General features: G+C 41.1%; 2 protein-coding genes across 4 annotated transcripts in view; one reads left to right on the top strand and one right to left on the bottom strand.

Moving 5' to 3' along the window:
* STAMBPL1 (STAM binding protein like 1) overlaps positions 1 to 25628 on the top strand; it is a 141387-nt gene that overhangs the window by 47547 nt on the left and 68212 nt on the right. The window lies entirely within an intron of this gene.
* Positions 10169 to 23631, bottom strand: LOC105480757 (actin alpha 2, smooth muscle). The gene is made up of 8 exons (XM_011739934.2): positions 23499 to 23631; positions 21979 to 22107; positions 18870 to 18980; positions 16874 to 16958; positions 16320 to 16481; positions 14594 to 14785; positions 13158 to 13339; positions 10169 to 10461 (listed from the first exon to the last, which is right to left on the bottom strand). Exons 1-8 carry the CDS (start codon positions 23625 to 23627, stop codon positions 10318 to 10320), a joined length of 1134 nt encoding a protein of 377 aa, XP_011738236.1. The 5' UTR covers positions 23628 to 23631; the 3' UTR covers positions 10169 to 10317.

The raw sequence follows: 25628 nt of genomic DNA, 5'->3' as shown, positions 1-25628 counted from the left end.
AGCACTTCTTCCTGCCATTATGTGAAGAAGGACGTGTTTTGCTTCCCTTTCTGCAATGATGGCAAGTTTCTTGAGGCCTCCCCAGCAATGCAGAACTGTGAGTCAATTAAACCTCTTTCCTTTAGAAATTACTCAGCCTTGGTCAGTTCTTTATAGTAGCATGAGAATGGACTAATACAACATCCCTCCCTGCTTGTCTAGTCCTCAATTCTGGTACCATGTCACCTGAATTCTGTTCCTGTTCTCATTTATACAGAATCACCTACTATGGGCAGGTGAATGGCTTGTTTCTGTTTCATGGCATCTTCTAGCTATGGAGAGCTTAGGTCTCAGACTTCAGAAGTAGAACTTGGCTTACCTTGTGCATGGACACTTTAGTCTATGGCCACCACTAGTTAAGAGCAGATTAACTCTGCAAGGCTAGCTCCATAGACACCTCACTTTTTCCTGAGTGGTGCTGTCCTCAGTGTCTTAACACTTAAACACACCATGATATTCTGATATACTTGATCAAAGGAAAATATTATATACTTTATTCAAGTAAAAATAATTGTTGGGACAATGGATAGTTGAGAAATGAGTGAGATCCTCTGTATAGAATTAAAAATTATAGTAATACACTAAGAGGATATAAAATGAGAGTTGTCCGATGAAAAAGCTGGGGACATTGAATGGTGCCTAAAGATAGAAAGGACTCAGTTGAGAGCCAAGAACATTTAGCATCTTAGATTTCCAGAAAGATTAGAAAGAGAAGCTATGAGTATGCAAAACCATTATGTCCCTTCTGAATAGCAAGTTAGAAGAGAACCCATTTTTCACTAAGAAAGTATATTGCATTTCATAAATAAGGGAGACATTCTTGGCACTTTTTTTGTAGTTTTTTTGTAGGTTTTTTTTTTTTTTAAGTACAAACCAAATTAACCAGGATCTCACAGAGTGGGACTGTTGGAGGCGGCAAACCAGGGACCTGACTTTGGCTGCCAGAATGAGGCCCTGGGGCTGTGTCTGAAAGAAGAACCAACAGAAATGTGACCACATCACTAAGTAGTGAACTGGTCACGAGGCAGGTACCATGTTAACCAACCTGGAGATGCCAGTACACACACATGTGCATGAGCACCAGTGTTCATTGGATAAGCTATCTATGGAAGGTCTCTTTCACAACAGGCAAAGAGCACCTTCTCTTTTTTTGAGACAAGGTCTCACACTGTCGCCCAGGCTGGGGTGTAGTGGCACAATCATGGATCACCGCAGCCTTGATCTCCTAGGCTCAAGCTGTCCTCCCATCTCAGCCTCCCGAGTAACTGGGACTATAGGCACTCACCACCACACCTGGCTCTTTTTTTTCTATTTTGTAGAAATGGGGTCTTGCTGTGTTGCTAGGGCAGGAGATCCTTCTTTTGAATATGCATCAGTTCCAAAGCTCCATTTGCCACATCCTAAGGCAAAGATGGTTCTTCATTTCTTTTCAGATTTGTGTTTCCGTAGAAAAAAATGAAACAGTTAAGAACTTCCTTTGATTTTTCAATGCTAATTGGTTTGCATACAGTGCCTGACACTGTATATGTATTTGTTATAGGCTGAATTTTGTCCCCCAAATTCATGTGTTGAGTTCGTTAACCCCCCAGTACCTCAGAATATGACCAAGTTTGGAGATAGGGTCTTTACATAAATAATTAAGTTAAAATGAGGCTAGTAGAGTGGGCACTAATCCAGTATGAGTTGTGTCCTTATAATCAGAGATTAGGACAGACATACACAGAAGGAAGACCATGGGAAAACATAGAAAGAAGACTGCCATCTACAAGCCAAAGAGAGAGATCTCAGAAACCAACCCTGCCAAAACCTAGATCTCAGACTTCCAGCCTCCGGGACTGTGAGAAAATAAATTTCTGTTGTTTAAGCCATCCGGTCTGTGGTATTCTGTTTGGCAGCCCTCACAAACTAATGTGGTACCCGATAAATATTTGCTGAAGTTGTTTATTTCCTTTTTCCTTACAGACTGAATTGGAAATGGCTTTCTTTGTTGTCATGCCGGGCAGAAATCATGCTTTCCATAGACCTTGTCAGTTGTAGAAGAGCAAAGCAGAATGTTTGCAGATTATTTTCAGCTACTCAAATTGTTCCTAGTTTTTTTTTTTAGTAGGATTTTGCTTGTGGAAATTTGACATTTTATTTGAGGCCACACTGGTTCACTTCTGTTTTCTCCCAATTCATTTCACATTGCAACCACATCAACTGTGCTGGAGACTGTGTTATTACAATGATTTGACCTTAGATTGAGGTTTCTGTTGCAAAACCAGCTGAAGAGGTCCTAAATGTGGAAAGCAGATGTTTCTCTTCTGGCATGTCTTGCAGAATTATCTGGCAAGAGAATATCTTCTGTGAAGAAAATGCTTGAGAAATGTCATGCATTTGGCAATGATTAAGAAAGAAAGGTAAACCTTCAACTCTTTGTTCTTAAAAGAATTTGGCTTGTTAGTTAGTGGGAAGACAACTAAGATGCAAAGAGCTTTTCTGCTCCTTTAAGAAATTTGTTTTCTTTTCTAGTCTTTTGCTTCTTCATAAGGCCAGAATATACTTTCTCAAGGACAACTGACAAAAATACGATTTAGTGGCTGTTAGAGATTTAGCATACTGATGTCCAAGAAGACGTTGTTGTTTTTAAAGTATCAAAAGACAGGTCTTCATTTGGACTGCTATACAAAAATGCCATAAACTGGATGACTTAAACAACACTGTATTTCTGTCTCCCAGTTCTGGTGGCTGGAAATTTGATATCTGGGTGCCAGCATGGCCCAGTTCTTGATGAGAACTCCCTTCCTTATTTGCAGCTGACTGCCTTCTTGCCCTACCCTCAAATGGGGGAGAGAGAAATCATCTCTCTCATGTCTCTGCTTATAAGGACACAAATCCTATCATGAGGGTATGACTCTACCTTCATGACCTAATTATCTCCCAATGACCCCACCTCCAAGTATCATCACAATGAGGATGAGGTTTCTGCATATTAATGGTGGGGGCACCAACATTCAGTCCATAACTAGGCGAGTGCCAACTAGTTAGTTTCTTGTCTTTTTTCTGTGCCATATGGAGGCTCTGCTGTACATCTTCTGAGATCCCATAGTTACTATATTAAAAAGTAACATTCCAATGAGAATGTGAATAGCTTTTATTATATTACCTCTGATCTAGTGTGAAGATGCTTTCAAATAGATTTAAGAAATTACTCATTAAAAGGATATTTTGCAAAAGGAATTGCCAGTTGATTAAATCATACTAGGTATTAAATTTTGCCTCATGGAAAAACAAATTTCTTTGACAAAAATAATTTCTTAATTAAAGCCATATCTTTTCATATTAATAATGTTGCTGTATAATTATAATGTTTTAATTTTACAATGTTTTTATAATTAAAGGACTTAGTAAAATCCATATTCCTGTATATGTTTGAACAACCAGAGATACAGAAATGGAAAAGGGAAAGAAAATCCAGGGAAGGGAACATTATTTAGAAAGGAAACCTGTGATACTCTTAAGGTCTGTCACTACAGCTTACTAGATTTCAGGATGGGGATAGGAGATGCAGAAGATGAGAGAGGAGAAAACAGAGCAGGACCCTGGGGGAGGGAAGGTAGATTAAGAGCATTGCAAACTGTCTTTATTTAATTTGTTTGCTAGAAGTAAATGCCTTGACATTATCTGGACCACAAGACATTCTAAAACCAAATGGAGATAATTAGATTTTTTTTTCTCTATCAAGGAGGATTACCCGTGCATCTCTATCAGGTAAACAAGAGTTAGCAGTGAAAAATTACAGTTGTTTACATGAATTAGTCATTGTCTCACTGGGTCCCAGATGTACCAATGGAATGCATGGTTAATTCATATTCTTGAGTCTGAAGAGGATGTTTAAAAATTATCCTCTGTATTTTCTCCAAGAGAAAAAGGCATTTACAGATTGATTTAAAAAGAAAAAAAGCTCAATTATGTTTCCTCCTAATATAAAGGCTCACAGACAAGGAAAGCAAAGCAAACAACTAGAAGAGATTTGCTGTGCTCTTGACTTTGGGAAAGGCCATGGGCAAATTATATCATTTTTAGGGAATTTAATTTCCTTACCTACAGAAATAAGGCATGTGAATCAACTGATTCATCTGGCTCTCTTCAGCAATAAAATTTTGTACTTATCAAGGTTCTTCCCAAGGCAGTATGTTTTTTATTTTTAAAAAATAACTTATTGAAGCTCAATTCACGTAACTTAAAAGTAATCATTTTAATGTGAACAATTTAGTGGCATTTAGCACATTTGATGTTGTGCAACTACCATCCCTATCTAGTTCCAAAACATTTCTGTCACTCCAAAGTAAAACCCCTTGTCCACTGTATTAGTCTGTTTTCACCCTGCTGATAAAGACATACCCGAGACTGGGTAATTTATAAAGAAAAAGAGGTTTAATGGACTCACAGTTCCACTTGGCTGGGGAGGCTTCACAATCATGATGGAAGACAAAAGGCATGTCTTACACGGCAGCAGAGAAGAGAGAATGAGAGACAAGTGAAAGGGATTTCCTCTTATAAAGCCATCAGATCTCGTGAGACTTACTCACTACCATGAGAACAATATGGGGGAACCACCCCCATGATTCAGTTATCTCCCACTGGGTCCCTCCCACAACAGGTGGGAATTATGGGAGCTACAATTCAAAATGAGATTTGGGTGGAGACACAGCCAAACCATATCACCCACTAAGCAGTTGCTCCCCTTCCCTCCCTCTCCCCCCAGCTCCTAGCAACTGCCAATCTGCATTCTATATGGATCCATCTATTTTGGATATTTCATACAAGTAGAATTGTACAATATGTTAGCTGTTGTGTCTGGCTTCTTTCACTTAGTGTATCATTTTGAAGGCTTATCCGTGTTGTAGTATGTATCAGTCCTTTATTCATCTTTATGGAATAACATTCCATTTAGGTATATACCACATTTTGTTTATTCATCCATTTATGGACATTGATGGACATCCATTGATGGATATTGATGACATTTTGTTTGTTCATCCATTAATGGACACAATAAACAAAAAGGCATTTCCTTTTGGTTATTGTGAGTAGTAGTGCTCTAAACATGCTTGTACATGCATTTGTTTGAGCACCTGTTTCAATTATTTTGGATCTATACCTAGAAGTGGAATTGCAGGGTTATCTGGTAACTCTAGGCTTAGGTTTTTGAGAGACCTCCAAACTGTTTTTCACAACAGCTGTACCATGTTATATTCCCAACAGCAACATATAAAGTGTCTGATTAATCTACATCCTATTATAGCCATCCTAGTAAAAAGGTAGCATCTCATTCTCCTTTTGACAGAGCAATGTGTGGTCAGCTTAATTCCTCTAAAGTCAAATTTTAATAGTAAAATAAAGTTGATGATGAAGATGTCTGAGGCCTCCAGAATTCACTCACTCCCATCACTCTCTTAGTGTTGTGGGACACCAGTCCCAAGTCCTTATCAAGGTCACTACCACCATGTTTAGAGGGAGAATTTATTTTTATCAAGGATGGTTAGGTCAGCTGTTTCAGCTGGGTAGGATTAGAAATACAAAAAGAGAGCAACCAACAAAAGGCACTAGTCATAGCACTTTAGAATACTACTCTTGCTTTCCATCAAAGTCAGTGGTTTAAGCATTCGTAAGGAAGAATACTATGTTGAGGCATCTCTCTGAAATCACAGACTTTTTTAAATTTTAAGAGCAAGGGCTCATTCTAAATTTGAAAAATATAATTTACCTGTTTAATATATTTTTGCCTGAGTAGGGGATGTTATTTTTTTTTAAAGGAAGGCCTGAAATTACATGATTTTAGGTCATTTTTTAGGGAATTTCAGGTTGTGGCATATGCAGAGAGGTCTTAAAGGAGGAAAAATAATTGATTCAATGAAAGGATAGGGTACTAAGTCTCAAAACTAAATGTGGAGGGGAAGAAACAGAAGGCAAGAACTAAGAAGAGTAGTTCTTTTGACGTGGTATGTCTGCAGTACCACATACTTTTCTCCTAGGATCAGGAAATCTCTTAAGGACCCCTGAGTTTTAGGCCTCTGGAAAACTGTCATTAACCTCATGATACGGAAGCCTGTTCCATCGTCAGTTTTCCTTGAGGACAGCATTGTTTCAAACCCAGACAAGTAGTAATCATTTTTATTCCCTTTAGCCCAGAAGGGGCTAGAAATTGCTCTAAGGAGGACATTCTGGAAGAACTACAGCCTCCATGAATAAATTAGACTGAGAGGTGGCGAAGTTTGCATGTTCATTTCCCAGATATAAGATGATTAATTTAACCTGAAAGGTGAAATGCTCAGGAAAAGCAGGTGGTCCAGAGATGCCATACTTCTCATTCAACATTGCCTCCATTGCTTGAAATTGGTATCTGATTTTTTCATAGAAAAAATGTTATGAATATTACTTTGGAAAATCATAGTGAAGTCGTGGTCACACTTGTGTATGTGGTCCAGTTCTTTGGGGTTCCCTTTTTCCCAGCTGTGCAGCACTCTTACATCTCTGGGACTCTGCTGGGAACATGTCCCATGGAGGTCCTACTTCCCCTTCCCAAACGTCAACCCCCTCTAGCCCCCAGCCCTTTTTATGGTCTACTCAATTCTTACTCTTTAAGTCTCTGCTTAAGCACTATCTTCTCAGAGAGGCAGCCTCTCCTGAGCCCCTGGCTCAAGTTAGAGCCCATGGCTACAAAAGCCAGTACCCCATAAAATTCTTCTTTTGAACCCCTTACAACGTGCCCAAGTGCTTATTTAATGCCCATCTTCCTCACTTGGCTGAGGGTTCCATCCAGGCAGAACCTTGCCTAGTTCTATTTCCTTGACACTGCTGTCTGTCCTAGCTCATAGTGTTCTTCAGACATTACTTAAGTTGACTCTGATCTCCCAGGAATAAGCATTACTTCATACTCTGATAAGGAAGAACCCTATCTCAGGCTGCCCCATTTTCTCTCTCTCTCTCTCTCTTTTTTTGGGGGCGCTATCTCTTTCTGAATAAGCTGAACTACAGCAATGGCTTCTGGTTGGACTGCAAGTGTATGTTGGTCCAGACAGCCTCCTCCCTAACTACAGTCAGATGTTCTGTGTTAGAAATTCTTCTAAAGAGAATTTCCTAGCTGCACAAAGGATACCACATTGACAACAGAGGATTATTAATATTATTATTATTATTATTTTGAGGCAGAGTTCCACTCCTTTTTGCCCAGACTGGAGTGCGATGGCACGCTTTTGGCTCACTGCAACCCCTGCCTCCGGGTTTCAAGCAATTCTCCTGCCTCAGACTCCTGAGTAGCTGGGATTACAGGTGTATGCCTCCACGGCCAGCTAATTATGTATTTTTAGTAGAGATGGGGTTTCACCGTGTTGGCCAGGCTGGTCTTGAACTCCTGATCTCAGGTGATCTGCCCGCCTCGGCCTCCTGAGACAACAGAGGATTATTTTTAAGTAAATAATGCCTCTTCCCACACATCTGCTCACAGTAATGGCTGCATGATGTGAATTAATGTCATTAGAAACCCATGCTGTCCTCCAGAGTTGCAGAAGCCTGTCATGGAAAAACTTGGTAGTCATAGCAGGATGTGCCTCTCCTTTGAGAGTGTGGTTTGCTATTGTTAGAGGAGAGAAGAGGATTCCGAAGGCTGTCAAACCTATATGTTGCTGGTTTTATCTCCTCTGGAGATTGGTGTGACACTCATGAAGGGGACTCAGCCACCTGTGCAAAGCCCAGCCTCTTAAGTCACTGGGCATCTAGTGGAATCAGGGGAGGAATTACTGATGGATAACTGGGAGGAGGGTGCTTAGGCACTGCAGTTGAGTGGCTCACAAGGACAGACCATTTCACTAATGCATATTCAGTGGGTGCTTCTGGTTTGCCTGATTTTTGCCTCTGGGCATGGCTGTTTCAGTCTGAGAGGCTGTTCCAAGAATGTTTCTTTACTAGAGCGCTCATGCTGCCTGGTGGTAAATATGAAGTACAGCAGTGCAACTGACCAGTTTTACTCCAAGGAAACCCTGTAGAGATGACAGCAATGGTTGGCAATTTCTGCTTCAGTTATGAAAGTGATCTGGTGGCAAGTATCTGCACACTAATCCTTAAGTTTAAATCTAGTGGCTATGAGGTGTCCTTGCCTGGGAAGCATGAATTTGCAGCTGAAAGATTTCCCTCGATCATATTCCAGTAGTTCTTAAATTTTGATGTGCATAAGAATCACCAGGGAAATCTGATTGAAGTTCAAGTTTCCAGCCTCAACTCCAGAGATTCTAGCTCAGCGGGTGTTAGATGTGACCCAGGACTCTACCCATTTAAAATGAGCTTCCAATGAGGTTGGTCCCTATAGCCTATTCTTTGGGAGATGCTGGCCTACTGGCTAAAAATATAAGTTGGAAACCAAGCACAAGAAGGAGCAAGCTGATATCTTTGCCAGCAGCATGACATTGGGCTGCTGCTAGCCTCAATTACTCTTCTGTAAAAAGGCAGTAATGTTCAGGTGCTATGCCTCATGCATGTAATCCCAGCACTTTAGGAGGCCAAAGCAGGGGGATTGTTTGAGCCTAGGAGTTCAAGACCAGCCTGGGCAACATGGCAAGACCCCATCTCTATTTTTTTTTAAAGGCAGACCAAAATAATAGGGCTGTTGTAGGAGAAAATAAGATCCTCATATAAAGAGCTTGATACAGGCTGTGGTCATGGCGGGCACCAGTACATCCTAGCTCTTATTATTTGTAGTATTAACCCTAATTATCTGCAAGTTACAGGGCCAGAGAATACTAGGGAAGTTTGGGTTTTCTGGACCAAACAGACACTCAGTCCTGGGCCTGGAGGTCTCTGCAGTGAGGTGCTGCCACGGACAGAGCCACCTTCGCTCCTCAGGACAACCAGTAGCTGCTGACACACACTGTATGCACTGGAGGGCAAGCAGCTCCCAGCTTGGGAGCAACTGAGGGTGGTGAACAGCCTGGGCAAGGAGTGGTCTGAGGCTAAGACCCTGAACGGCAGGGTTGGTATTTTTTTATATCCTTGTGCCTCAGGCCAAATGGGCAAAGGAACAGCTGAAGTTGGTAACTCTCCTATCCAGTTGCGTTTCTAGAGCAATCTCTGTCTTCTCATCTATAAAGTGGGCTGATAGTAATACTTCCCTAGATAGTTGTGAAGAACAGCTGAGAGATGCTATGTGTAAAACCCTTCGCCAGATGATTGATGCTAATAGTCCTTGGAAAGTATTGTTATCTCTCTCATTCCTTCTGGCATGAATATATCCATAGTATCCTTTTCAAAGACAGAGATCAGGAGAAGGGAAACAGATGGTCCAGATGTGTAGTGAGATTTTAAGGCAGTGTTTCTCAATGTTTTTTAAAAAATCCATGTTTCCCTCAATGAACATAGAAGTCAGACCTGTTTCTATATGTACATATATATGTGTGTGTATATATATATGTTTAATACATAGTGTATGCATTAAAAGTCATATCTTGTATATTAAAAGTCACACACATACATGTGTATACATATGGGAAATGTATATGTGGGTGTGATTTTTAATATACAAGATATTACTTTTAAGATACATAGGCACAGTGGCTCATGCCTATAATTCCAGCATTTTGGGAGGCCAAGAGGAAAGAATTGCTTGAGCCGAGAAGTTCAAGGCTGCAATGAGCTATGATTACACCATTGCACTCCAGCGACAGAGTGAGACCTTATCTCTAATATATATAGTGTATATATATACACACACATATATATATGTGTGTATATGTATATATATACACGTGTGTGTATGTGTAATTGTTTTCGCCCATCAGGTTACCAGTACTGGGGTTATGAGTGTAAAGTAATATAATCACTTTGCAAGTTATGAGGTACTGTAGATTATCCCATTGATACACTGTAGTCCATGTTATTTTTTAAAATCTCCAATGTATTCTCAAATTATTCCTCTTTACAGAACCGAAATGCAGCTCCCCACTTTAGGTAATGTGATTCTACCCTTTGCTTGAGAAACATATCCATCCTAATTGTCATGTGCTCAGCTGGACCACTAGAGGGAGCCATCCTGTAACGGGTGAGGTCAACCTAACATGATCTCGGTCGGGTATTGATCAGAGGCCAACGCTAGAAGTTACCAGTAGCCTATTTCAGATTTATTAAAAAACACATAGGTAACGAGTCAGAACTCTGGCTAGGAATGACTTGGAAAAGAACTGAAGGCACAATTCCACAGAACATTCACAGTTGTGTGCTAGAGACAGAGAGGAGCGGGAAAGTGTTTTAGAAGCATTTGCGGTGGACAATGGAAGGCCCGGCTTCATCGTATTCCTGTTTGCTGATCCACATCTGCTGGAAGGTGGACAGAGAGGCCAGGATGGAGCCACCGATCCAGACAGAGTATTTGCGCTCCGGAGGGGCAATGATCTGTCAGTCAAGATGAAAAAGAAGGGTCATTAATGTCATCATGAGTGCAGTCGTTAGTGCGATAGGACAGAGCCTGGGTGTTCTACCATGGCGTAGTTTCTTGTTCAGCAGGGACACAGGCTTGTCTGTTAGATGCCAATTGTGTCCTAATTGTGTCATGTTCTTGGCAGGACCGCCAGAGGGAGCCACGGGTTTAGAAATTCTTCAGTAAGCACATTCGTTTTTCTCATGTATAACTCCTCAACCACACTATTGAGCAAACAGAGTTGGCTGCAAATCTAGCCATGGCCCCCACTTAAGAACCCTGGCAATGCCTCTGATTTCCATGAACTCAGCCTCAGAATTCAACACGAAACACTTTCTGTAGAAACTCTAGGCTATTCAAAGGAGAAGTTGTAATTGTGCTAGGACTTACTATACAAATGTTTTTCGACCTGGTGAAGCGAACTACCACTTTTCACCCAGATGCTCTGTTTAACAATGGGGGATTCAGGGTCCCCTGCTGGGGACATTCCCTTGCAATAGGTGCCTCTTAAGCTGCACTGTTTGGCCTTTCCCAGTGCATAGGCCTAACATGCAAGGCATGCTCATGTTTCTTAAATAAATGAATGGTTTAGGCACAGAGAACAGTGAAAACTGGTTAACCAGTTTAATCTTTATCTTCTGAGCTCTGCTTGAGCATGTACTTCTTAATACAAAGTACTGATATTTACTGAACACGTAATTATATGTCAGACACTATGCTAAGCATTTTACATGTATTATCTCATTTGATTCTCATAAATATCTTGAAGAATAAGTCTTAAATTACTCCCATATTACATATGAGGAAACAGAGGCTGAGACAGTTTAAGTAACTGACCCAGGTAACACTGGTTATATCAGTGTCAGATCTAATATTCAAACCTGGGTTCTCCCAGGTGGTTTTTTGTTTTGTTTTGTTTTTAAAAATAACCTTTTTATTTTGAAATAATTTTAGATTTTCAGAAAAGTTGTAAAGAATTTAATATAGTTTGGATGTCTCCTCCGAATCTCATGTTGGGATGTAATCCCCAGTGTTGGAGGTGGGGTCTGGTGGGAGGTGTTTGGATCACAGGGGTGGATCTCTCATGAATGGCTTAGGCTATCTCCTTGGTGATAAGTGAGCTCTTCTTCCGAGTTCACATGAGAGATCTGGTCATTTCAAAGTGTGTGGCACCCTCCCCCCAACCCCTGCCCTCTCTGTTACCCCTGCTTTTGCCATGTGAGGTGTCTGCCCCTGCTTTGCCTTCCACCATGATTCGAAGTTTTCTGAGACTGAGGCCTTCCCAGAAGCTGATGCTAGAGCTATGTTTCCTGTACAGCCTGCTGAACTGTGAGCCAATTAAACCTCTTTTCTTTACAAATTACCCAAGTCTCAGGTATTTCTTTATAGCAATGCAAGAACAGCCTATGGCAAATTCTATGGGAGTTCCCATAGGTCCCTCATCCAGTTCCGTTTTCACCAAATGTTATCATCTTATTGTCCCAGGTTTTTCCTGGTGCTCTGTACTATCTCACTACATTGGGGCCCAGAGTTTCACATTCATTTCTATTCAAGAAACTAAGTTTAGAGAACTAGGAACCGCCCAACTCTAGCAATAGCCTCTTTCTGTTATCGACCCTCAACCAGATTAATTCTGTAGTGAGCCCAGCTGCTGGCTTCATTCTCCTCCCTCTGCTGTGAAAATAAGAGGGAGGTAAGAGCTGATCAGAACGGCATCCAAGAAACACAAACCCTGTTGGAAAACAGTCTCTCTTCTCTCACGCTGAAGTGTTTTAGGGCAGGACTAGTCAGAGCCTGTCATGGAGAGAGAAAGTGTGCGTGTTTCAGTCTAGCACACTCTCTAATGTTAGCTGCATACTCCTTCTAAAAAACAGAAGGGAGTGCAAAGAGGAGAGAATTTGTTTAAATACCCACATGTGTGAACTGCACTAGAATTGCCCCTCTGCTTCCTGTGACATGAGTCAGAAAGTCCCAAGTGTGGCCTTCTTACTTCAGAGAGTGATAATAGCCTTTGAGAAGTGACCAGCCACAGGTTAAGTTTGCCTCCAAAGAATTATCTCCATTTAATCCCTGAGTTCCCTTCACTAGGGCTCAACATTCACACCACATACAGGGGTCCTGGGTGGCTCAGGGACTGAGCTTGGTCATCCTGGAGTCATTCAGTGCTTCTGAGCGCCTGTATCAAAAGATGTGCTAGACAGAGGAATGAAGATAAAATTCGAATTCCTGGCCACGGGATTGGGGTTAGTAATGGAAGAAGAGTATAACGCTCCTGAATCTACAGTGTTTAAAGTTCTTCAGAAATAAGTCTAGGTCATCTGTATTTTTTTAAAATGTGTTACATGCACGATGCATTATTTTTTGTGTCGAGTAAACAAAATGCATATTTTAAAGAGATATGAACATGTGGGGAGCTCTGCTGATCTTGATTGCAGCTGCTGAAAGTAGCTGATAAGGATAAACAGAGATCAAATTTTGTATAAAGTCACGCAATTTTTCTTATGAACTGGATTGACTTACATCCTGTAAAATATGGGATTTGTGTCCACTACCTACCCCTAAAACCCACAATTGCGTGTCACCAAAATACAGTCTCTGAAGAGTTCTAGTCTGTGGTTATAGGGCTGACACTGCTGGCATCATTGCCACTGAGTCTGTCACTGAACAGTACCTTGATCTTCATGGTGCTGGGCGCTAGGGCCGTGATCTCCTTCTGCATTCGGTCGGCAATGCCAGGGTACATAGTGGTGCCTCCTGATAGGACATTGTTAGCGTAGAGGTCCTTCCTGATGTCAATATCACACTTCATGATGCTGTTGTAGGTGGTTTCATGGATGCCTGCAGACTCCATCCCTGGAAAAGAGACACAGGCCATGGTCCTTAGGTGGAGAGTAAAACCCAGGCTAGACATGGAAGACCAAACTTGAGCATCTGGATGATCTTGCAGTGGACTGAGGCTGGGATGACATAATAATCTAGGAACCACCTGTCTGAGAGACTAAAGGGTCTTGTTACGCTCTATGTCTTCCTGACTCCCTTCTGATGAGGAAGGCCTGCTGCAGCATCCTGAGGCACAGGCTACAACCGGTATCACTGATTTTTTTTAACAGACTCACTACTCACTCCATGTGGTTTAAATCAGGGGTGAAGCCTTCCGATTCCCTGTAAAGCTTCCTTGCTGAGCCAATGTTGCAGCCACTCTTCAGAGCTCTCCCAGGTCTCCATTTGACAGCTACCTTGCATCTACCCCAGCCCCCAAAGCTAATGGGGCTGGATTATCAGGAAAATTTTCTATCCTGTTCAGACAAAGGATCATTTTTTCCAATCTTGCTAAAATTTTTTTGGGGGGCGGGTCTGGACTTTTGTTAATTTCTGATGCAGGTGTTTTGAAAAAAATCTCTAGGTGCCCCTTCATCTTCTGCGGTGCTGTGATGTAATGATAACGTTAACAATAGCACTACCTGATTATTAATTACTAGTGATATCTGATAATTATTGAATGCTTGCTTTTGCCAGGCAGTGGGCTAAATGTTCTTTATCTATCTCATGTAATTCTCACAGCCATTCTAGGACATAAGTAATATTACAGTCTCCACTTTATATATGAGGAGACAAATTGGGAAGGTTGTGACTTTCCCAAGATCAAGACAACTAAGACTGAAACCCAGGCTCATCCCTCTCAGAGCCTGCCTATGTAAACAACTATACAAACCTGTCTCTCCAAGACAATGTGGATGTAGGAACAGACTCACTTTGAGTGCTCTTCTATTTTTCTCTCCCCCAGCATTCCCAAATTCTCAGCATTCAGCACACTCTCCCTACCCTTTCCACTGTCTCCAAAGCATAGGCATTATTTAATTCTTTCATCATACACCAAGAATGCTTTGGGCTTAACTGCAACGTAGATATTGTTTTCTTCGAAAGAAAACTTCTTTCCTGGCCTCATTATGTCTTCTCACCTTGAATATGTGGCACTTTCCCTTTTTCTGGTTTAGAAATGCTTTTGGTCTTGGGGCAACCGTCACTTGTCTCCATGTTCTGGAGGCTGGCTTGATACGGGAGAAGACAATGACTCCCCTTCCCAGGAAAAGGGCGTTTGTTGCCTACCGATGAAGGATGGCTGGAACAGGGTCTCTGGGCAGCGGAAGCGTTCATTTCCGATGGTGATCACTTGCCCATCAGGCAGCTCGTAACTCTTCTCAAGGGAGGAGGAGGATGCGGCAGTGGCCATCTCATTTTCAAAGTCCAGAGCTACATAACACAGTTTCTCCTTGATGTCCCGGACAATCTCACGCTCAGCTGTCAGCCAGATACAAACATTGTGGCAAACATTAGGGTCTGCACAGGTGGTAAAGATCTACTTACCCTACTTCAGTCTCTCCCTCAAGATATACACCTTCAAAAAATGTGTCAGTTCAATATTCTTCAATCCAAAATCCATGATGACAATGACGTAGTAGGGCCACCAGGGAATCACCTCTGTTCCTAGCACACTGTCTCATGCATAGTAGGCCCTCAGTATGCGTTGTCTGGGAAATGTATAACAAGAATAAAATGAGCTAGCTAGAGAAAGGCTCACAGTAGGGGATCCTTTTTTACCATAACTTTTTTTTTTTTTTTTTTTTTTTGCAAGATAACTATTCTCTATTATAATTATTTTATAACAGAAAGTTTGTTACATTGTATTTTCAGTTAACCAGGAAGTCTTAGGCTGAATCAGCTCCGCAGGGGCCCCAGAATTTTCTAAAAGTCTGAGATCATGTTGCTTGGGCCAGTAAATAGCAGCTCAACCCTTTGGCACATTTCTCAACCTCCAGGAAAGAGGTGGTGCTGTCTCAGGACCAGGCCCAGTCCGGAGGTTTTCAGCAGTGCATCCTGTACGAGATACGGAAGAGGTGGGCAGGCAGAGACCTTTCAGACTTCTGCTCTCTCAAGTTACAGGCTATTAATTCTATCTGAGGCTCTAGGAACCTTTTTGAGGCATCTTGAGATTCTTTGTAGGGAGCAGAGGAGGAATGCAATTATTCAACTTCATATTGCAAGTGGAGACTTTAACAGTGGCAGGGTTCAAGTTTCAAGCCTCAAATTTGGAGCATAAAGTAAGCCACAGGCACATTCAGAAACCTAAACGTGTGGACAATACCAAATTGCTAAGGGGAGGGCAGGTAGCTGGAGCCACCAGCACTGAGGACATACCATGTTTCTGGCAATGCTGACACTTTCCTCTTGTGAGGGAGGACTGGGTGCACCGGCTTAGAATCTGAATACATATGTGTCACTGTGTTAGCTATTAACACGTATCACTGGTAATAGCTAACAATTATTGAATACTTACTCTATGTCAAGTATTCCACATGCATTCTTCCATTTAATACTCCTAACAATCATGTGATACAGGATCTATTATTATCTGCATTTTACAAATAAAGAGACTGTGGTTGGTTAACTTGTTCAAGCTCACAGAGCTACTGAGTAGCAGAGTTGGGACTCAAGTCCTATCACAATGTCTCCTGCCAATCACCACACCGTGCCATCTTCAGTCTCTGCACAATCTTCTTCTATTTGCTAATGGAGGGGATTTAAAAAAGATCAAGTATGCAACACTGACTAATGCATAACACTGGGTGTCTATAACTGTTCTCCTCAAGGAAATAGTGTAATCATTTTGCAACTTCACATAGCAAAGAAAGATGTGCTTTGCTCTGTGCATTAGAGCCAGGCCTTGCCATTTGCAAATCTTCATCCCATCATCTCCTTGGATAGTGAGGATTGTCCTGGAAGTTGCTGAGCAACACACTGATCCCCTCTGCCCCTTATCTCCCACAGGCCTCACCGGTAGTAACGAAGGAATAGCCACGCTCAGTCAGGATCTTCATGAGGTAGTCAGTGAGATCTCGGCCAGCCAGATCCAGACGCATGATGGCATGGGGCAAGGCATAACCTTCATAGATGGGGACATTGTGGGTGACACCATCTCCAGAGTCCAGCACGATGCCTGGGAGACAGTTGGGCATGATAGAAGTGACCATGGCAGCTGGCATGTGGTTACTTGCTGGCCAAGTAGAGGGAAGCCTTGGGGAGAGGGAATTTCTGAGCTTCTTATTTAAGAAGAGAAAAGAGGGCATGTGATAGGAGAGGTGAGGTGGGACAGGGCTTGGGGAAGATGAAAAAAAGGGAAGAACAGGAAGAGGAAAACAGTAGAAAAAAGTTCTGCTAGAAATATGAGGTCGAGGGCTTATTTTGAACATGAGAAGGTGTTTTAGGGCTGGGTTCAGCCGTGTCCATTCTAACTCAGCCCCAGTCCATCACCCCCACGTGTTAATGACCATTCAGTCCCATCTCTGGTGGTGCGCTCCGACCAACTTCCTGCCCCTCCCAGTCACCTACCAGTTGTGCGTCCAGAGGCATAGAGGGACAGCACCGCCTGGATAGCCACATACATGGCTGGGACATTGAAAGTCTCAAACATAATCTGCAAAGCAATCCAAAGAGCTGTTAGTGAAGGTGCCCATCTGACAAAGAATGGTCAGGAGAGCACACCTGGTTGATGGATGTAGAGGGGCCTGACCTGTTCTGGGCAGAGGAGGCCAAAGTAAGGAGGATCAGAACAGCCCTGGTCACATAAAGAGGAGAAATGAAGGTGTGAATGGGGAGCCATGACATCAGTGGCCTGACAGGGTGGGGAGGGGAAGAAGCAGTGTGCACACAAGGCTTGGCCAGGGGAAAGGAAAGTCTAGCTTCTGTCTGTGGTCTTGGCTTTGACTAATAGTCACCAAACTAATAGTTGACTACTAGTGGCTTCATTCCAGGTCTCTTAACTATAAACAGAGGAGGAGTTTGGACTAAATGAGATCTCCAGTTTTTCCAGTGCAGACAGTCTAGGGCTTATTAACTATGTCAAAGCCAGAAGAAAAAGAGAAGACAACATTCAGGTTTTGATTTCTCTGGTATAAAGAAAGAAAACTTTTAAATCTGAAGCTCAGGCTGGCTAGGATTAGCCCCATTTCTGTGATTTGCCTGAGGTTCCATTTAATCGATTCCACCTTTTTATGTAGTTGCTGGGTCAATGCTAACCCTAGAATCTGAGGCCATTCTGGCTGCAGTGGGAGAGGCCCTGATTCCTGGAAGACAGGACCTGCCCACGGGTAATAGAGGACCACATAGAATGTCAGTGTCCCAGTTGGTGCAGTCCAGGGACAAGATTAGAACCAAGCCCTTCCAGGTCACTTGTGAGAAGTTTGTGCATCAGGAGATGTCTGTGGGTCTTCATTTCTCCCTCTGTAAGACCCTTCCTACTCTATTAACCAAACTGTCTGACATCATTCACTAGCGAGCCATAATTTCCAACCTTTTTTTTTTTTTTTTGCCTTCACACCATTGACAGGAACAATAATTCATCAGAAGCAACATCTCTTGCGACATGCAGTGATTTTCAGGCCTACAGATGTTTCCCTGTGGAGAATAAGTGCTAGTGGGTTGGTGCAAGCACCAGGAGCTCTTCTGAGGAAAAGGCCTTGCAGTTATTTACATTTGTGATTCTCCAATGCTGGAAGATCATGGATCAATCCCAGGCTCTGCCAGTTCTGGCTATGTGACCCTGGGAGAATCATTTAATGTATCTGAGCCTCAATTTCTTCATTTATATAAACAATATAATCATTGTTCCTGCTTCACATTGCTAGAACTTAAAGAGACAATGAATGTAAAATGCTGAGCCTAGTACCTGACCATAATGTTGTTATTTAATAGCTCATCCAAACTAGAAAACTCCTCTGTCTGGTGGACTGGATGGGATTCTATCATAAGGTCTTTAGCTTCAAACAAGTAATAATAATGACAATAATAACTATTATTTGTTGGATGTTTATTAGGAACCATGATATACATCTGTCGTTTCACCTTGTTGTTAATGTTCACATCAATCTTTTTGAAAAATAATAGTATTAATATTACTTCCAACTTATAGACAAGGAAACTAAGGCTCTGAGAAATTAACGGAATTCTTTAAGGTTACATAACTGATAAGTGGCAGATCCAGTTTTCAAACCTAGATATGTCTGACTCTCGAACCCAAATTCCTAATGTATGTGATGCTGCATTTTGAAGTGACTTCTCCTTAGACATTTTAACTTAAACATGGCCTCTTCTCAATGAAATCTTTTAAATTTCCTATTGCTTTTGGAGGCAAAGGGCTGGTCCCTGCAGGAAGGATGCAAGTACCATCAAGCTGTTCCTGTCCTTTGGGATCCCTGAGTTCATTGAAGGTTATCAGTCTGTTGGTGGACTCCTAGCTCTGGCCTTCTCTCTGCTGTCCTGCATAGCCTCCTTCTAACAGAACTTTCCCCAGACCCCAAAGTGTTGTGTGCTGGGGTAGCATACTTACCTGGGTCATTTTTTCCCGATTGGCCTTGGGGTTCAGGGGCGCCTCCGTGAGCAGGGTGGGATGCTCTTCAGGGGCTACACGAAGCTCGTTGTAGAAAGAGTGGTGCCAGATCTAGTGAGTTGGGGGACAGAGAAGAAACACAATGATGTGCTGTCATGAAGCCCTGCATTTCCCAAAAAGGGACCAGAAGCTACTTGACACCAAGCCCAAAGGAAATGCTACAAATACTCATCATGTGTCCATGGTTTTATAGATGCAGAGACTGAAGGTCTAAGTGTGTGAGTACTTTCCCAAATGATTCACATCTAGTAAGTGACTGAGCAGAATCCCTAACCCAGATCTGTGAGGCAGGATGGTATACTGGTTAAGGGCACAACCCTTGATCAAACCTTGGGTTCAAAGCCCAGCTCGGACACTTCTTGGTTGTGTGAGTTTAGGCAAGTTTTTAACCCTTCTCAGCATCAGTCCCATGATTGGTAATAGGGAGATGAAAATAATTAGTGTGTACCTCATTGGGTCTTTGTGCAAATGAATAAGGTAACCCTTGAGTTATTGTTCAGCCCAGTGTCTGGCCCAGAATCAATGTTATTATCATTCAACTCTATTTTCTTTGTTCTCTCTTTCCATTTTAATGTTCATGGGAAAATGATTTAATTTTGTAAATAAAAAGACAAATGAATGTGTATATGAATAAATGACGCTTACTTGGAAACCTAATTGACACTTTTAATGCTTCTAGAGAAGTTGCCCTTTGCAATGTTATATGAAGAAGAGAACAGGGCTCCCTGACTCTTGCCTCCATCACCCTTTTTGCTCTCGAGGGATGAGAAAAGCTTCCTCTATCAGCACACTCTGGATCTTTCACTCACAGTGAGACTTTTGGCCTTCAGCTGTTTCCAAAAGGCCCACACCTACGTATAGTGTGTCTATGTGAAGGTACTTTGGACATAACTACATTTGCTTTATGGTTGAGCACTTTCTTTAATTCCTAGATGCCGAAAAGAACAAACCATTGCAAAAAGGACTAAATTGATTAATCTTTAAAAGCTTGAAAATTCTCCACCAGAGCCATGAATATGAGATTCACCCAAAATCAAAACAGAGCAAAACAAGAACTGCTGATGAAAGCTTATAAATTAGCAAAAGCAAAATTAGCTTTCAAGACTATCTTATTCCACTTTCTTTTGTTTTGGATTTGTGGTTGATGGAAAGGAAATGAAACTTCTCAAAGTTTTGTTTCTTTAGTGGATTGAAAGCAGCAGACTGCTCAAAAAATCCTGCCAGTCTCAACAAGCAACCCTTCTCCTTCTCTCTCGCTTTCTCTTCACCCCCACCAGAAGATACTTTGAATTTAAATTTTAGAACTAAGGGAAGTTTTTTGTTCTTATAGTCTCTCTCTAGGAGGATACATTCTAAGATGTTGTCAGCTCCATGGAGAAATTCTAAAATAATATTTTCCTGTTGATATTGATATCTTTTTCTCTGTGCAAACTGCAATCTTACCAAATCTAGAATCCTCAATTAAGCAAACCTACTGATAGGAAATTTTTGTAGAAAGATGGAGCTTGGAGCATTACTGCTGATAAATTCTGACAACATTGTGTATTTTTTTTTAAGTGACAAATTGTGTGTGTGTAGTAGTAGTAGTAATAGTAGTAGTAGTAATGAGCTGATAGATAAATAAAAGGCCAGATGTTGTGATTCTGATATATCTTGCTGCATTTAAAATTTGTATGTCACTTTCTCATTATTTCTTCTGTTTTTTCTCTGATCACTGGTATCTGTAATGTTTAATGACCAAACATCAAAATCTTAGAATTTAGCTCTTCTTCTCATTAGCTCTTCTATAAGTGTTTGGGAGATAAGGCCTCATGTAATACAACACAGAGAAATAATTTTTAAAATATTTGTCATATAGCTTTTTTCAGTGGCTATTGTGCTTCAGTGTGTGGCGAGACATTCAGAAATGTAACAAATCTGCAATGTTACAGTCCTGTTTACTATAGTGAAAACAAAAACATTTTTAATTTAGATGTTTAGAGTGAGTTAATGAACACCTTTCAAGCATGGGCTGTTTAAGGTCCAGCATTTCAAGCATTTCAAGCCCTCTTTAGCTGTATTGCACTGAGAGGCATAGCCATACAGCCCCTGATGAGAATGAAAGGAGGGTTATTCTCTGAGCTGCTGCTCATGCACTGCTTGTCCGAGGAGGGCAACCGAGTTGACATGAGCAACAGATGATTAATTCCCTGCAGTGGCAAAGGGCTACTCTTCTCATCTACAGAACTGTCATCCACTAATTAGTTAATAAACCCTAATAGGCAAGGACATTGTTTTTCCTTTTCTTTAGAGACAGAGTCTTGCTCTGTTGCCCAGGCTGGAGTGCAGTGGTATGATCAACTCACTGCAGCTTCGATCTCCTGGGCCTGAATGATCCTACCACCTCAGCCTTCTGAGTAGCTGGGACTACAGTTGCATGCTACCACACACTGTTAATTAAACATTTTTTTTTTTCTTCTTAGTAGAGACAGGGTTTTGCTATGTTGCCCAGGCTGGTCTCGAACTCCTGGCTTCAAGTGATCCAAAGTGTTGGGATTACAGGTGAGTCACTGTGCCCTGCAGGATTTTTTTCTTCTTTTTTTTGAGATAGAGTCTCACTCCCTCACCTAGGCTGGAGTAGGATCTTGGCCCACTGCAGCCTCCATCTCCCAGGCTCAAGTGATCCTCCCACCTCAATCTCTCAAGTAGCTTGGACTGAGGTGTGTGCCACCATGCCTGGCTAATTTCATTTATTTTTTGTAGAGATAGGATCTCACTATGTTACCCAGCCTGGTCTCAAACTCCTGGGCTAAGCGATCCTCCCACCTTGGCTTCCCAAAGTATTGGGATTACAGGTATGAGCAACTGTGCCTGGCAAGGGAATTTTTTTTAAAGAGACATTTCAGGAATTTTTTTTCAATGGGTAATAACCCACAATGAACATTAACAAGTAAAAGTAAAGTTGAACAATGTGAGCCAGTTATTTCCCCAGCAGTAGCGTGGTGTTCTGTATCAGGGAACACAGGGATTATGTATCCTGAGGGCCCAAGCTGCAGCAAACCTCCCATACCTTTTCCATGTCGTCCCAGTTGGTAATGATGCCGTGTTCTATCGGGTACTTCAGGGTCAAGATTCCTCTTTTGCTCTGTGCTTCGTCACCCACGTAGCTGTCTTTTTGTCCCATTCCCACCATCACCCCCTAAAAAGGTTCAACACATTATGAGTCAGCATCTTCTAGAACTTGTGAATTAATTACAGTCAAGCCACAAAAGGTTAAATCATTGAGATGGAAAGTTTCTCTTCTGATTATCAGCAACAATAAACATATTGAGTCTCATTGCCACTATGCTCTTAAGCAACATTCTGTAGTTGATTGGAAAAAGACCAGAATTGCCTTCAAATAAAAGGAGATGTTGGGGGAAAGTCAACTTTACTTTGTATTTTTATCTCCTATGTTCCTTGATGAGCTTTTTTAGGGCAGAGATCATGTCTGTCTTGTCCATCACTATAGCAAATTGCATGGCATATTTGTGGCACTCAATAATTATTTGTTGAGAGAAGGATTAAAATTTTACATATTTGTTAAATTGCATTTTGTGTCTTATAAATCCTTTAAACTGTACTTTTAAAGTCATCACCTACCCAAAAGAATATGAGTATTATTTTCTAACTATTATAAGCAAAAGCATTGCATCTACAACCACTTGAGGCTTGATTTCTAATGGATAAGTTCATACCAATCAACTGTGAAGACATTTGCCTAAATTAGTCAGCTGCATTTTTAAAAAAATCATTATGGTGAAGCTCTTAAAAACTTACTGTTACTAGATTTTAAATTGCACTGGAGTGACTATTTCAGAACTACAAAACAGCCGTGGCTACTAGGGACCCTTAAAAGAGCGACTTGTGCAGAATATCTCCACTGCATAAAGATCAACGAATTCAGACAGACTGCATTCATTGGGAGAGGTTTCTATTATTTATTCTCATGAGTATATCCCAAGCAGAGAGGCATAAACATCAATCAGATAGCCCCAATGCACAAAATACATTTCTGATGTGAAGGAGATTTTCTGAGATGAAATTACTGAGTTTTTACCATGTGATGCCACCAATGCTTTGTTTACACATAATATGTAGAATTACCATGTGGCTGTCCAAATATATTTTGTTGACAGCTAATATTATGTAAAATTGCATTTGGTATCCATCTAACATCAACTCTGTATGGTTAAGTGACCTGGACTTTTATTGTAGTTTCTTTCCAAACAGTAGCTTTGGTATGCATCAGGATAATGTATAAGCATTTCTGATGGTGAGGAAATGATTTTGATGATGATGATGACTATATTTAGACAAAAAGGACACATGAAAAAGGGGCAGATTTTGTATCTGATAGACACCCATCAGATAATCTGTCTACGTTGTTTGTGAAATTGGCATTTACTCCTGGACCTTAATCATGAGAGGTATATTTTTAACAAGGATACATAACTTCTGGGCAGAAAGAGATAGACAATCTGTGGATAAACATGGGCACAGAGGAACCTGCTCTGTGCCCTGTTATGTTCCAATCATAATTTTCCTCACCTGATGTCTGGGACGTCCCACAATGGATGGGAAAACAGCCCTGGGAGCATCGTCCCCAGCAAAGCCGGCCTTACAGAGCCCAGAGCCATTGTCACACACCAAGGCAGTGCTGTCCTCTTCTTCACACATAGCTGGAGCTGCTTCACAGGATTCTATTGAAAACAGGGAGGAAGCAACCTCAGCTGTAATTGGGCATTTGTGGCACTTACCTGACAACTCCCACCTCCAAGGCTGGGTTTGGGGGCCCTCCTCTGTTCTCCTAGTGCTCTCCCGTCACCCTTATCTAATACAGCACTTATCTGGAAGTACTTTAGTTAGACTGTAAGGTTTCAGTAAGGTGAAACTCTGACTTCCGAAACTGACTTCTGTGTTTATACAACTTTAGTGTAGTGACCGGCATCTCATGTGTTCTCGTGAGCACTTTAAAGGTGGACCGAGCCAGTGAATGAATGAATAAACTGCAGAGCACAGATGGGAACTCCAGACTCTGAGACCAGATCTTTGCAGAGAGTTGCTTACCTTACGTTAAACAAGCATCTCGATTGTCCTGTCTGTATCAACCCAAATATACATTTTTCTAGATATGCTTTACCTTTTTGAAATTTTTTCAAACAGCTAGATTTTTGAGGGAGAGGCAGCATGTAAAAATTTAAAAATGTTAAAATGTCAAGTGTTTAATGGAGAAAGCTTTTTGAATCATAAGGACTTTTACTTTACCCTCAGAGAAGCTTTGAAATAAAATTTTCGGAGAAGGTGCTTTAAATTTTAGGGGCTGCAATTATCCACCATTAATAAAAGTCACTGTTAAACTAAAAGTTCAACAAGTGAGGGTGAGCCTGATGGATTATATATCATATGGTAGAATACTTTACTGCCATTAAAAAGGTAGAGTAAGAGGATAAGCAAAAGGTAGTTCTTATGTAAGTCATCGGTTAGAAAAAGTAACATTGTACATCTCATTAAAAATGTATTTTTTATGCATTGCAAAAAGATTAATCATATTTAGCAAGATGTTGACTGGGGTTGTGATGAAGTGGTGGGTTTCGTAGGTGTTTTTAATTATCTTCCCTTGGTTCTGTCATATTTTTAAAATTTTCTATATTGAATGTGTATTTCTTTGGTAATAAAACAAAATTTTAAATAACCCACTTTATACTTGGATCCTTTTGTAAAATTAGAAGGGCTGCAGCAGCATATCAACTTATAAATTTGAGAAATTGAAGGCATTTTAGAGGACATTTTCATCCAATGCTCTCATTTTCACAAATAAGGAAATCAGGAATTGATTGCTCAAGAGCACACAGGGCATTACAGGCAGAGCTCCAACCAGACATCAGGTACCCTTTAGCCACCCTTGGTTTCCAGTTCAAGCTCTCTTCCAGTTTTCTAATCACAATTAGGTTGAAATGTTCCGTTAAGAGAAGGACACCCAGAGTTTTCTGCCTGGCACTGAGATCTCAATTAGGATTTCAAATTGAGAAAATTTCTTCTTTTAAATGGGTGAACTGATTGCACCTCCAAATTCATATATAAAAAAGGCAGTTCTTTAAGGATACGTCTGAGAAGTAGGGAAATAAAATAGCTATTACAGAGTTGGAGTTCTGCCAAACCATTCCCACAAAATCAAACCTGCGTCTTGCCAAAGGCCTAAAACTTCCTTAGCAGTGCTTCATGTAAAATAATTCTTTGCAAAGAACATAAAACTGCAATTGAGATGACATATTTTAAAGTCAAGGCATGTAATATTGTATTCAACTGACAGGGAAACCAAGCCTTAAGGTTTGGTTTAAATTACTTGTCCAAGAACCTTGAACTGATACATTTAGGACAACGAAGATTTCAGATCACAGTGACAGACTGCCTGGATTTGAGTCCAGGCTCCAACACTTAGATGCTGTGTGATTTTAGTTATTTAACATCTCTAAACCACAATTTCCTTGCTATAAAACAGTAATGATATCGAGACATACCTCATGGAGTTCTTATGGAGATTGGATTTTTAAAGTATTTAAAATAATTTATAGCAGCAGAGATGCTCTAAGTTTTCAATAAATACTAATTTTATCATATTATTATTACTATCACTGTGTGATTATTTTCATTATCCAGATCTCTTTGTTTCTAACCTTT

This window comes from Macaca nemestrina, chromosome 9, assembly GCF_043159975.1.
Source record: "Macaca nemestrina isolate mMacNem1 chromosome 9, mMacNem.hap1, whole genome shotgun sequence".
Lineage (NCBI taxonomy): Eukaryota > Metazoa > Chordata > Mammalia > Primates > Cercopithecidae > Macaca > Macaca nemestrina.
Note: the sequence above shows the minus strand (reverse complement) of the source record. Positions and strands in the feature narration are given on the sequence as shown.

Coding starts and splice junctions, on each gene's coding strand:
- LOC105480757 (XM_011739934.2), bottom strand. CDS start 23,627: ATGTGTGAAGAAGAGGACAGCACTGCCTTGGTGTGTGACAATGGCTCT. Junction 13,340..14,593: donor GTTCCAGCCATCCTTCATCG/GTAGGCAACAAA, acceptor TCTCTTTTCCAG/GGATGGAGTCTGCAGGCATC. Junction 10,462..13,157: donor CCAGCACCATGAAGATCAAG/GTACTGTTCAGT, acceptor CTTGACTGACAG/ATCATTGCCCCTCCGGAGCG.